The sequence below is a fragment of the Mytilus trossulus genome, chromosome 7 (assembly GCF_036588685.1).
Source record: "Mytilus trossulus isolate FHL-02 chromosome 7, PNRI_Mtr1.1.1.hap1, whole genome shotgun sequence".
NCBI lineage: Eukaryota > Metazoa > Mollusca > Bivalvia > Mytilida > Mytilidae > Mytilus > Mytilus trossulus.
Window position 1 is genome coordinate 26661206 of NC_086379.1, and position 12512 is coordinate 26673717.

At 31.4% G+C, this 12512-nt stretch overlaps 1 protein-coding gene across 1 annotated transcript in view; it reads right to left on the minus strand.

The window, feature by feature from the left end:
- The window catches only part of LOC134724855 (rap1 GTPase-GDP dissociation stimulator 1-B-like), a 64713-nt gene that overhangs the window by 1866 nt on the left and 50335 nt on the right, over window positions 1-12512 (minus strand). Inside the window, exons 12-14 of the mRNA XM_063588161.1 lie at window positions 4927-5016; window positions 3514-3690; window positions 1739-1867 (exon numbers count right to left, since the gene is read on the minus strand). Coding sequence (XP_063444231.1) covers window positions 1739-1867; window positions 3514-3690; window positions 4927-5016 — 396 coding nt within the window. The remainder of the gene's footprint in view (window positions 1-1738; window positions 1868-3513; window positions 3691-4926; window positions 5017-12512) is intronic.

Here is a 12512-nt window from a genome sequence, read left to right on the forward strand (position 1 = left end):
GAAATCTCAGACGGTAAAGATACATTTGCATTTCTGACCAACCAAAAGTAAATAAACCAGAATTACATGTAATGTCATAGTGTGTAAATACCACTGATATACATTGAAACAGATTGACGAAAAAATTCCCAAAAATTCAGAAGGCAAGTTACTGGATGAAAGATCTAAAAAGTCAATTAAACGGCACAACTATAAATGTAGACTAGGAAATATGGAATAGAAATTAAAGATGGACAATCAAACCAACAGACATACTCCAGACAAAGTGATTTAAGGGTACACATCACTTTATGAGTGAGGCTACAACAACATGCAGACAAAGCTAATCTTTGACACAATTATTGCAAAAGAAAGTCCTAACAAATAACATTCATACAGGCCTTTCTTTTATAGCTATCACTTAATTATTTGTTTTCTTCACTAAAGAAATGTTCTTAATTTCAAATTTACAGATATGCCTTTGTGTGCACTAAAAATACCTCTGAGTTCACAATTTTCTATCATTTCTACACATACAATAAAAATTCCAGTAAGAGAAGAAAACTAAAAGTTAACAGAAAAAAACAACTTGCACAGGCCAAAATATAACATAAAAATAATATTTTACATAACTAAAAGAAGTGAATTTGACAACACCATCATACTTTGCATATCAGACAGTGATCCTGAACACATAAACAAACCACCACATGGTAATAACTGTGAGAAGGGTGGTGTAGCTAGAAATACAAAATTAGATGCAGTTATCTCCCTTACAATGGAACCACATGGTAATAACTGTGAGAAGGGTGGTGTAGCTAGAAATACAAAATTAGATGCAGTTATCTCCCTTACAATGGAACCACATGGTAATAACTGTGAGAAGGGTGGTGTAGCTAGAAATACAAAATTATACTAAGTTATCTCCCTTACAATGGAAATCTGACTGGCTGGCTTCATCAACAACTTTCTGTCATAGCATGCTGCATTTTATAAACAAATACATCACACTAAACTCTAATCCTTTTAAAAGATTTTGCTGTTACTTTTGATTGTTATATCTATATGAACTGAGCAGCTATATGTCACACACCCTAATTGCTCTTGTGAATAATTTTGATGAGATTCAATTTCAGATCTCCACAGATATGCTTAAGCTGCTTTTAATAGAAAAAGCTCTTGAAAAAAATTGACCACTAACAAATGGATAATCAATTAATGGTTAGGGTTGCTTCTATCAATTATGTTAAGGAAAGGAAGTGTCAAGAAACAGGAAGAGAAGATGTAAAATACAAATTACAGCAAAATGCCTCTAGTGTGTAGGTAATCAGTTTGATTAGCTTGCATATAAATATATATGTCTGTAGGACTAGACTACCCCAAAAGGAGGGTAGTATACCTAACCTTATAATAATTTCACGGTTCAGCTAGCAAGCAAGCTAACCATAAATATTACCTGTAAGTGCACACTAGAGGCATTTTGCTGTAACAGTCAAACCATAGAACAGTACATATATCTTAAATTTAAAGTTACTAAAGTCTTCCTCACAAGAGTTTTTGCAAAAAAATTACAACACTTCAAGAATTATATATCTTTGATTTACAGTACTGTTTTAATCAGTAAAATTGTGCTTTGTTCTCTTTCAATGCAGTTACAGTATGTATGCATTGTTATACTTATCTACTTGGTTAAAAAAGGTCTTGCACCAAAAAGTATTTAAAATTCTGGTTATAAGTTGTGTTATGTCCCTTTACTAACCTGCTTCACACACAGTTTTAGTGAGTGTAAGTGTATTACACAGTATTTCTGGAATGACGTCTGCGTTTCCTAATAAATTAATGATTGTCTCAGCAAGTTCTGCTTCCTTCAACTGGAGAGCTGCATCAGCTACATACAGGGAAAAAATCAATTCCATTAAAATATAAAACATTTGCACTTCTAAAAAGAAAAGATGCTCACTGTTTTTTAAAAAGATGACATTCAAATTTTTGTATTTTTTTTAGTAAATTTATGTTGTCATACTTATGTTATTATGACATAGTAAGGGTGAAAGGACTGAACCTGCATTACAGTTTAAGTTCAAATAATCCTAGCACCATTTCAGCAGTTAAGTGCATATAGAGAATACTGTAAATTCAGAGATTATAGCGTGCATTTATTGTTGCGATTTTGTAATTTTAGACTTAAATTGTTTTTATTTTTACGATTTTGAGAAAAATCCTGTTTAATTCATATAAAATATTTCAAAATGCGAGTTTAAATTAATGCGTTTACAACTCTTTCGCTTTTTTCACAATAATAAAAACCTTGCAATAATTTCTGAATTTACAGTTTATCTCCCATTTGATATTTAAACTCCTGGTTTTAGTGGTGTTCGTGTTGTTTCTTATTTATGATTTATAACTGTTGATGTAAATGTCCTTTGGTTTTGTGAGTCTTTGTTTACTCCTTGGTTTTGATTGTTATTGTCTTGTTAAAAATTCGAGAGTATGCATTTCATGTCATCATAATTTCATTAATAGATAAATGATTTCCGCATACAAGGATGCTATTTTACCAAGAGTTTCAAATAGTAGAGTTGAAATCTTCCCTTCAAAAATTGTATGGATGTCATCATGAGTTGTTAGCTGTTAAGAAATATGCACTTGTTTCATAGATGACAAAGGCCGTACAGTGACCTATAGTTGTTAACATCTGTGTCATTTTTGTCTTTTGTGGATAGTTGTCTCATTGGCAATCATACCACATCTTCTTTTTAATCAAGGATATGTTTCAACAGCTTTGGTCCTTATACATCCTTGACCTTCACATATTCGGCTTTGAGTCTTACTGATTAAGTTAAATCCTGAACAGCTTTTTCATTTTTCATAGATCGACTTTCTGATTTAGACTAATCACAGTGTTAATATGTATGTGAGCAACTCAATGGGAGCCACGTGTGGAGCAGGATCTGCTTACCCTCCTAAAGCACCTCAGATCACCTTGTTTTTTTGTAGGGTTTGTGTTGCTCCGTCTTTAGATTTCTTTGTTGTGTTTTGTTTACTGTTGTTTGTCTTCTGGTATTTTATTGTCTTTTTGCCATGGAATTGTCAGTTTGTTTTTGATTTATGAGTTTGAATGTCATTTTGGAATCTCTTGACTTTTCTTTCTTTAGAATTTGAATCATTTCTAGTATTGTCAAATATTTTTTCTCTGGCCTTTGTTAGTCTTGTATTATTTTAATTTTAGTTTCTTGTGTACAATTTGGAAATTAGTATGGCGTTCATTATCACTGAACTAGTATATATTTGTTTAGGGGCCAGCTGAAGGACACCTCTGGGTGCGGGAATTTCTCGCTACATTGAAGACCTGTTGGTGTCCTTCTGCTGTTGTTTTTTTATTTGGTCAGGTTGTTGTCTCTTTGACACATTCCCCATTTCCATTCTCAATTTTATATTGTTGTTATTTAGGAATAATTGTCACACTTTACTTTGGAAAGTCCTTAATACTAAGAAAGGTACCAAATTATCAGAAAATGTTCTGTATATATTTACCTAATATAGTTGATGCTATTAATGTCAAGGCCATCAGGGCTTCATTCTGCATTACAATATGCTCTGATGCAACCATGGTCACCAATGGTAGAACTCCATCTTCCCTAACAATATTTCTCATTAGTTCAGTTGATCTTCCATTTTTTATTAACCATGCCAACATTCTAGAAGCTTCTCCTACAAATATAAATCATTACAATTTGATCACTCCATAATTTTCTTTCTCATTCACCATAATGTTATTGTTGTCTTAAATATTATGCAGCAAATATTTCAAGTACCTTGGAATTATATGCCTCAGCATTTAGAAATGCTGTTTCAATCATATGAACTAACTAAATTCCATTAACTTTTTATTCTTGTACTTAACTTTTACTTTTCTTAATCTATATTTTGTCCAAATTATAGGTTCCAGAAAGAGTTCTTGTCTACATATTCATCATGACATCCTAACAGGCTTGACAAAAATTGGTATACAATGACATTGAAGGACATAAAGCAACTATTCAATCAATCATTGAAGGGCAAAACTATAAATTATGAACTAAATTGGCTGCACTATATGCAGATCTTTTACTCTATCACATGGCTGAGCTGGTGACAATTTTTTTTAATGTTACCCTATCGTCCAGACCAATCAAAATCGATAATTTGGAGGATAATGAATTGTTTTAACATCAAATTAATAAAGACAATGCTTAAGATCTGCATTTTAGCTCTTATTCTATTAATTGACTGTCAAAATAAAAAAAAAACAACATCTTGCTTCAAATTTGTTGATTGTTCTAATACCCGTAATGTTGTTATATGCGTGACGTCCCTAGAAAATACTTTTAAATACAATTTATCCGTAAAAGACAATAATGATAGGACATTCAGTATAAGAAAAATAAATAACACATAGCTGAGATGGTGATAGAGTAGATTGGTACCTCTCAAAAAGACATTGTCAACCTTGGCTTCCGCGCGATTGACAATGTTTTCTCGGATACCAATCTTCTCTATCACTCTCTCAGCCATGTGTTATTTAAATAGTGGCAATCTTATTTTCTAATTGGCAGAGTAGTTTCAGAAGAAAATAATTTTGAAAAAACTCAATGGACTAAGACAGATACCAAGTGATAGCAAAACTTAACACTAGTACTATAGTCAGGTGAGTTAGCAAGGACTTTGTACTGTTTCTTTATTTGAAGTGTACTCACTATTTGCTCTTCATTCTCCTATACTGAATGGTGAGTTCTGTGTTGAAAATACAAATGATTAAAGACAATGGCAAATTTTCCTTAAGACACTTTTATCATAAAGATATTGCCAGAACAATACTACTTTCGATACCTAAGAGGTGTGTGATTAATAAATTTAGGACTCTGGTCACAAGACACACTTTTTGTTAAATATTTGTTTTATTTTTACCTTGAACACCAGCATGTTCATCACATTCACACCATTTCACCAACTTGTTTAAAAAATCTCTATTGTTTCCCAGCTGTATTGCTACTGATTCTGAAAAAACATAATAAGAATCTCTGATATAACTTGATTAGTCATCCAGACAAAGTATCCATTTGATTAGCCCATTGGCAACAGAGGACAAGACAATCTATTGTAAGTATAGGGCAGGCACTGGGTAATATTTAAAACTGTTACATCCCTGTTGTGCCAGGTGAGTGAAAACATTTGACTGAAGATTAACATAATACAAATTAAGATAAATTAAGACCTTAGTTTTTTTGTTGGATTTGACATTTGTCATTAGTCATATGTTGTTTTTTCTCATTGTTGAAGGCATTACTGTGACCTATAGATGTTAATTTCTGTGTTATTTGGTCCCTTGTGAAGAGTTGTCTCATTGGCAATCATACCACATATTCTTATTTTCATATTTTGTAGAATTTTTTTTTTTTATGAACTAGCTAAGTTGATCCAAGGAATTGAAAGTTAAAGTACAGTCAGCAATGAAATCTAATAATTATATGCTTCGTCAATGCTTTAGTCTTACCCAAAACAATAACAATCAGAAGAAACTGTTGCTGTCTTATCAAAATATATTTTTGATCATTTTAATTGTGCCAAAAACCACTTAAAATAGTTTTCTGATTCAATTTAAATGTTCTGACACACCATAGAACCATTTTGATGTATATCATCATCAAAACTTCTTGTCTGTTGTCTTTGAATTTAAGTAAACACCCAAAATATTTTACTTAATAAGATATAAATAAAATGATAAACAGATTTTAATATAGTAAATGCAGTCATGAAATTAACTGTTATATGCTTTATTTTATAATGTCAAACAAATGATGTTTGATCAAGCACTTTTTCAGACTCTTAATTTGAATAATCACCATATCTACTAAATCAAACAATATTTTTTCAAGACATTAATCTATAAGACATCCTTTATAATGTACATTTTATTTGATCATCTTCTTGTTATTTTCTTTTGGTCCTCAAATATACATTTTTTTGTGAGAAAAATTTCTAAAACTACACAATTTTTCATTAAAATGAAATTTATTTTGTAAATACTAATTAGAATAGAAAACCATGTTGATCCTTCAACTGTATTCTTATCCCACCAAATATAGTAATAGTGTTGTATTGTAATTCTGAGATCAATTAGCATACATGTATAGTTGTAGATGTTCCTGATGTTTAAGTGTTCATAGTGTACTGCAAGTAATTTCTCATTGTGAGCTCTGTAGAGTTTGACAATAAACTAAGTGTATATACATATGCCTAGAAGCAAGAAACAACCTAAGACAAAACTCTATAAGATAAACCAAGTATGTGCACAGCTTAAAAATGATGCCATATATTCTTCTATAAGGCATAACAGGTTACTGAGTACTGTAAAGACTCTGCTTAGTATCATCCTATGCATTGACATATACCCCATATTTGCAAGGGAGTGCAGCTTCTCATATACCAATTTCTACATTTACATGTATGGATAATTTGACGACGGATCTTACCACTAGTATAGTAATAAGAAAGGTGATGTCGACTTACTATTTTGATTCTTGATAATATCACTCCCTAATGTAATAATTAGACAAAACTAAAGTAGTTAATAATTTCTATTAATAAAAAACATAATATCAAAATATTTACATACACAATAAATCACTCAAAATTACTCTAATCAGAAAGATTATACTATATTACATAACTTCTTAATACAAAATAACTAAAAACTTATACTTGATTTGGGTTTGGGGCAGACTCAGCATTTTCTAAATTACTGACATAATTAAACTCGGTGTAGCAGCAATTGGAAAGCTTTTAGAACATAAGAGTAAGTGTTTACTCACTGTAAATGCTGTAGCTTAGGCTACAAGAGCCGGAATAACAATGTCAGTAATGCACATGGAAGTAATGCTCAACTCGGTGTAGCGGTCAACTCGGTGTAGTTAGCTACAAGAGCCGGAAGCAATGTTAGATGCTACTCGGTGTACCCAGAACTACAAGAGCCGGAAGACAAGTGTGCTACAAGAGCCGGAAGAGCATTACTTCAAATTGATGTGGATGAAGATAGCAAAACTGCTAGACAAATTTAATAGCCCATTCAAATATTAATGTACATGTACTGTACATGGAAACAAATGAAAACTACAGAATTTTGGGGAATTAATGAATTATGTATTCCCATTACCAGATTAATTAATTAATACGGCCGGGCACTCAGACCGCATACACTTCATGTATTCAATCTGATTTATGGCCGTATTAATTAATTAATCTGGTAATGGGAATACATAATTCATTAATTCCCCAAAATTCTGTAGTTTTCATTTGTTTCCATGTACAGTACATGTACATTAATATTTGAATGGGCTATTAAATTTGTCTAGCAGTTTTGCTATCTTCATCCACATCAATTTGAAGTAATGCTCTTCCGGCTCTTGTAGCACACTTGTCTTCCGGCTCTTGTAGTTCTGGGTACACCGAGTAGCATCTAACATTGCTTCCGGCTCTTGTAGCTAACTACACCGAGTTGACCGCTACACCGAGTTGAGCATTACTTCCATGTGCATTACTGACATTGTTATTCCGGCTCTTGTAGCCTAAGCTACAGCATTTACAGTGAGTAAACACTTACTCTTATGTTCTAAAAGCTTTCCAATTGCTGCTACACCGAGTTTAATTATGTCAGTAATTTAGAAAATGCTGAGTCTGCCCCAAACCCAAATCAAGTATAAGTTTTTAGTTATTTTGTATTAAGAAGTTATGTAATATAGTATAATCTTTCTGATTAGAGTAATTTTGAGTGATTTATTGTGTATGTAAATATTTTGATATTATGTTTTTTATTAATAGAAATTATTAACTACTTTAGTTTTGTCTAATTATTACATTAGGGAGTGATATTATCAAGAATCAAAATAGTAAGTCGACATCACCTTTCTTATTACTATACTAGTGGTAAGATCCGTCGTCAAATTATCCATACATGTAAATGTAGAAATTGGTATATGAGAAGCTGCACTCCCTTGCAAATATGGGGTATATGTCAATGCATAGGATGATACTAAGCAGAGTCTTTACAGTACTCAGTAACCTGTTATGCCTTATAGTAGAATATATGGCATCATTTTTAAGCTGTGCACATACTTGGTTTATCTTATAGAGTTTTGTCTTAGGTTGTTTCTTGCTTCTAGGCATATGTATATACACTTAGTTTATTGTCAAACTCTACAGAGCTCACAATGAGAAATTACTTGCAGTACACTATGAACACTAAAACATCAGGAACATCTACAACTATACATGTATGCTAATTGATCTCAGAATTACAATACAACACTATTACTATATTTGGTGGGATAAGAATACAGTTGAAGGATCAACATGGTTTTCTATTCTAATTAGTATTTACAAAATAAATTAAGACTTATAAGTATAAGTCATGTTTATGTTGTTAAATTGTTCCTATAGACTCAACTATAAGACAGTTATTTTTAGTTCTGAGTTTCAAGGCTTTTGATTGGCTGTTAATTAATTATGACATCATTGATCGTTTAACATTGTAACTGCCAGGTCTTGTGTCTTATCAAAGTTTATACAGCCACCACCATCGCCGCCGCTCTTCCATAAATTCTGTATAAACTTTGATAAGACACAAGACCTGGCAGTTACAATGTTAAACGATCAATGATGTCATAATTAATTAACAGCCAATCAAAAGCCTTGAAACTCAGAACTAAAAATAACTGTCTTATAGTTGAGTCTATAGGAACAATTTAACAACATAAACATGACTTATACTTATAAGTCTTAAGAGTAAAAAAAAAAAAAAAAATATGCAAGTTTAGAGTTTTCATTTTGCTATACGGAAGGTTGTTCTGCCAGTGTTATTAATTGTTTACTTTTAATTATAACATGGTCACTGAACTATAAAATATAGGTCAAACCGATCTACTTTTTAATTTCAATATTGGAAAAAATCTATACAAAACACTTTGATTAGGATGAAGAACTATATTTTGGGTACTGTAAATTCATAAATTAATGCGAGGTTTTTATTATTGCGAAAAATGCGACAAAATGCAATTTAAATTTTATTTTATCAAAAAAGAATTACTGATTATATAGAATGGAAATAAATCCTTATTCTTTCCAAGACTATTTCTTTAAAAAAAAAAACACACACAAAATGCATATAACTAAACAAAATAAGCTTTTATATCTCTGTGAAGAACCTCAATTACGTTCAGGTAAATTAAGAAAAGTAAGATAGACAATTTACCATTTGTTGCAATTACGTGTTGTTATTAAACACAAGAGTGCACACACTGAAATGTCTTGCCTTCTTTACTAATCATTGATATTATGTTGATAGACCTAAATATAAAGCTTTATTACAACTGTCACATAAACTCAACATCAACCAAGAAAACAAAACTATGATCAATGAGCAATGAAAATTTGGTCAAGGTCAGATGAACCATGCCAGGCAGACATGTACAGCTAACAATTCTTAAATACAACAAATATAGATAACTTATTGCATATAAATTAAGAAAAAGAGACCAAAACACAAAGTCTTAACCCTTAGCAAATGGACTGTGAAAATGAGTCAAGGTCAAATAAAACCTGTGATATCTGAGATATGGACTTGACCACCAAAACTTAACTTTGTTCACTGATCCATGAAATGAGGTCGAGGTCAAGTGAAAACTGTCTGACGGGCATGAGGACCTTGCAAGGTACGCACATACCAAATATAGTTATCCAATTACTTATAATAAGAGAGAATTTAACATTACAAAAAATCTTAACTTTTTTTCAAGTAGTCACTTAACCATGAAAATGAGGTCAAGGACATTGGACATGTCAGTGGCGGACCCAGAACTTTTCCTAAGGGGGGGCCCGCTGACTGACCTAAGAGGGGGCCCGCTCCAGTCATGCTTCAATGATTCCCTATATAATCAACCAATTTTTTCCCACAAAAGGGGCCCCCCTGGATCCGCCTATGCATGTGACTGACGGAAAGTTCATAACATGAGGCATCTATATACAAAGTATGAAGCATCCAGGTCTTCTACCTTCTAAAATATAAAGCTTTTAAGAAGTTAGTTAATTCCACCACGGCCGTAGCTGCTGCCAGATCACTATCCCCATGTCGAGCTATCTGCAACAAAAGTTGCAGTCTCGACAAAAATCATGATTACTTGTAAAACCAGTTGGAGGTTTTCTGTAAGAGCTATTAGAAAATATTCAGTATATATTGTATTCTCAATCTGCAATACTTCTATATCAAATCAAAAGCTTTATTTCTGTATATTTATCTGACTTTAATAGTCATGAACTAGGAAATAATATTTTTGCATTCATAAAGTAAAATCATTGAATTTGAGAGGAAATATTCTCTCAAATGAATGCATGTTTGTTTTTTTTTAAAGTATAAATTCATGTTTGCAGCAAAATAAACATGTCTACATAAAAAAAAATCAAAACCAAGGTCAAGGGCATGAACCTGGTTTAAAGTTTTAAACATAACATGCATGTCTCTTTAGGACAAAACTAGCATGCCCTTGCTACAGAAAAAAATAAAATTATATTCATTTATTTCACATATGAAAAGTATTTCACTTTTACTATAGAAACATAAACCAAATCCATTTTTGCCTTCAATTAACAAATAGCTATGCACCTGTCTATCATAAATTACCTACATCATATTAATATAATATTTATCTATACTTTACAGTCCTATGTAAGATTACAAAGCTTTCATGCTCAAATGTTTATTTGCAAGAAAACAATGTTACTCTTGTAGATATGAATCACAATAAATTATTACATAGATTCATTCTTGTCTGGCTAATAAAGTTACCAGTTAATTAATTATTGGCCTGGTTCCCTGTTTCTGTCTGTGTCCTTGAGAAAACCTTGAGGTAACACAAACAGAACACTAAAGGTACAGAATGACCAGCTTAATTTAAAGATAGAGTCAACTGTCAATGGAAAAAAGTCTCAACACTCTTTGAAGTATCTCATATCAAGTCACTTTTTAATCATAAAGTTTTTTTAAAATTGTGATATCATTAATTTGTGTTTTTATGAAGATTTCATCAAACACCTAACTTGTGGAATCATGTTATATTATATATTAATTCATTCCCAGTGCTTCTTACTTTATTGTTACTCAAAACCAAAAATGTTATTTGACAATTGGTTTCAAATGTTTCAAAAAACAAGCTTGTCACATAAAAAATATCAATTTACCAATGAGAGATACAGAACATTGAAAAATACAAATTCAGTTATGATGTAATTTTGTATAGACATAAGTATATAAAACACATCAAGTAACAATTTTAATTTTTCGAAACAAAAAAAAGTTGCTTAAATCGTCACCTTGAAGCAAATTTCTAACAGTCATTCATAAGTCAAATATAGGTCAAGGTAACCTTATGTCCTATTCTGATTTTGACCTTATAGCCTACATTTAATCACAATCATTCATGCATGGATTATGGGTCAACATATCAAAATTCTTTATGAACCCAAAGTTCTCTGTGAAACTGTATCTACTCAAAAAAACAAAGAAAAATGAATTTGGTAACTTTAAAGCCAAAACACTCTGAAGATCACGTTTACCAAAATGCTTGTCCTTATCTATTAAGTAATTCTCAGGTAAGAATTCACAGGTGTGTCATTATTTTCTCATTACGTAATTGTTTATCTTTATTTAAGACTAAGTCTGTAATATATGTCAATGTTTATTTCACTAGTAATATCAATCCGTCTGTATATCAATATAATCACATTCTCTCTATGCCAGCTGTAGAAGAAAAAAACCCAAACGTTTATGCAATTTTTCTTCTTGGCCTTGATATTACATGTATCATCTTAGACATTATTATCTGATATGCGTCTGATATTCTATTTCCAGTAAATTCCTGAACATAATGTTCTGTACTTAAGTTGTTGTAATTAATTAGAATTAACAAAGAAAAACTCTTACTTTTAATGCAATCATTTGGGATTCTTAGTTTATATATAGATCTACAAGCAATGACTAAATAAGAAAAAATAACACACAAAATCTTGAATTTCATCGAACTTGATAACAATTTTTTTTTACATATGAAATTTATAGATTGACCTGGATTCAAATAAACGGTTTTCAAGGCGACTTAAAAAAAAATGTGGAAAAAATTTGGACAAATGAATTTATAGTTTGACCTGATTTTTTCAAAATAGATTTCTAAACAATAAATATATACAGACAAATAAATCTTCCTACACCCATTATGCATTAAAGATACCTAAACATGCTAACAAAAGATAGATCATAACAAGATGCTCCGCAGGGCGTAGCTTTATACGACCGCAGTGGTTGAACCCTGAAAGATTGGGGCAAGTATGGACACAACATTCAAGCTGGATTCAAGCTCTAAATTTGGATTGTGATTAAATAGTTGACACAGCATAGGTTTCTGACACAGAATGAATGTGTTCTAATGAACGTAAAATTTTTGTTTTCT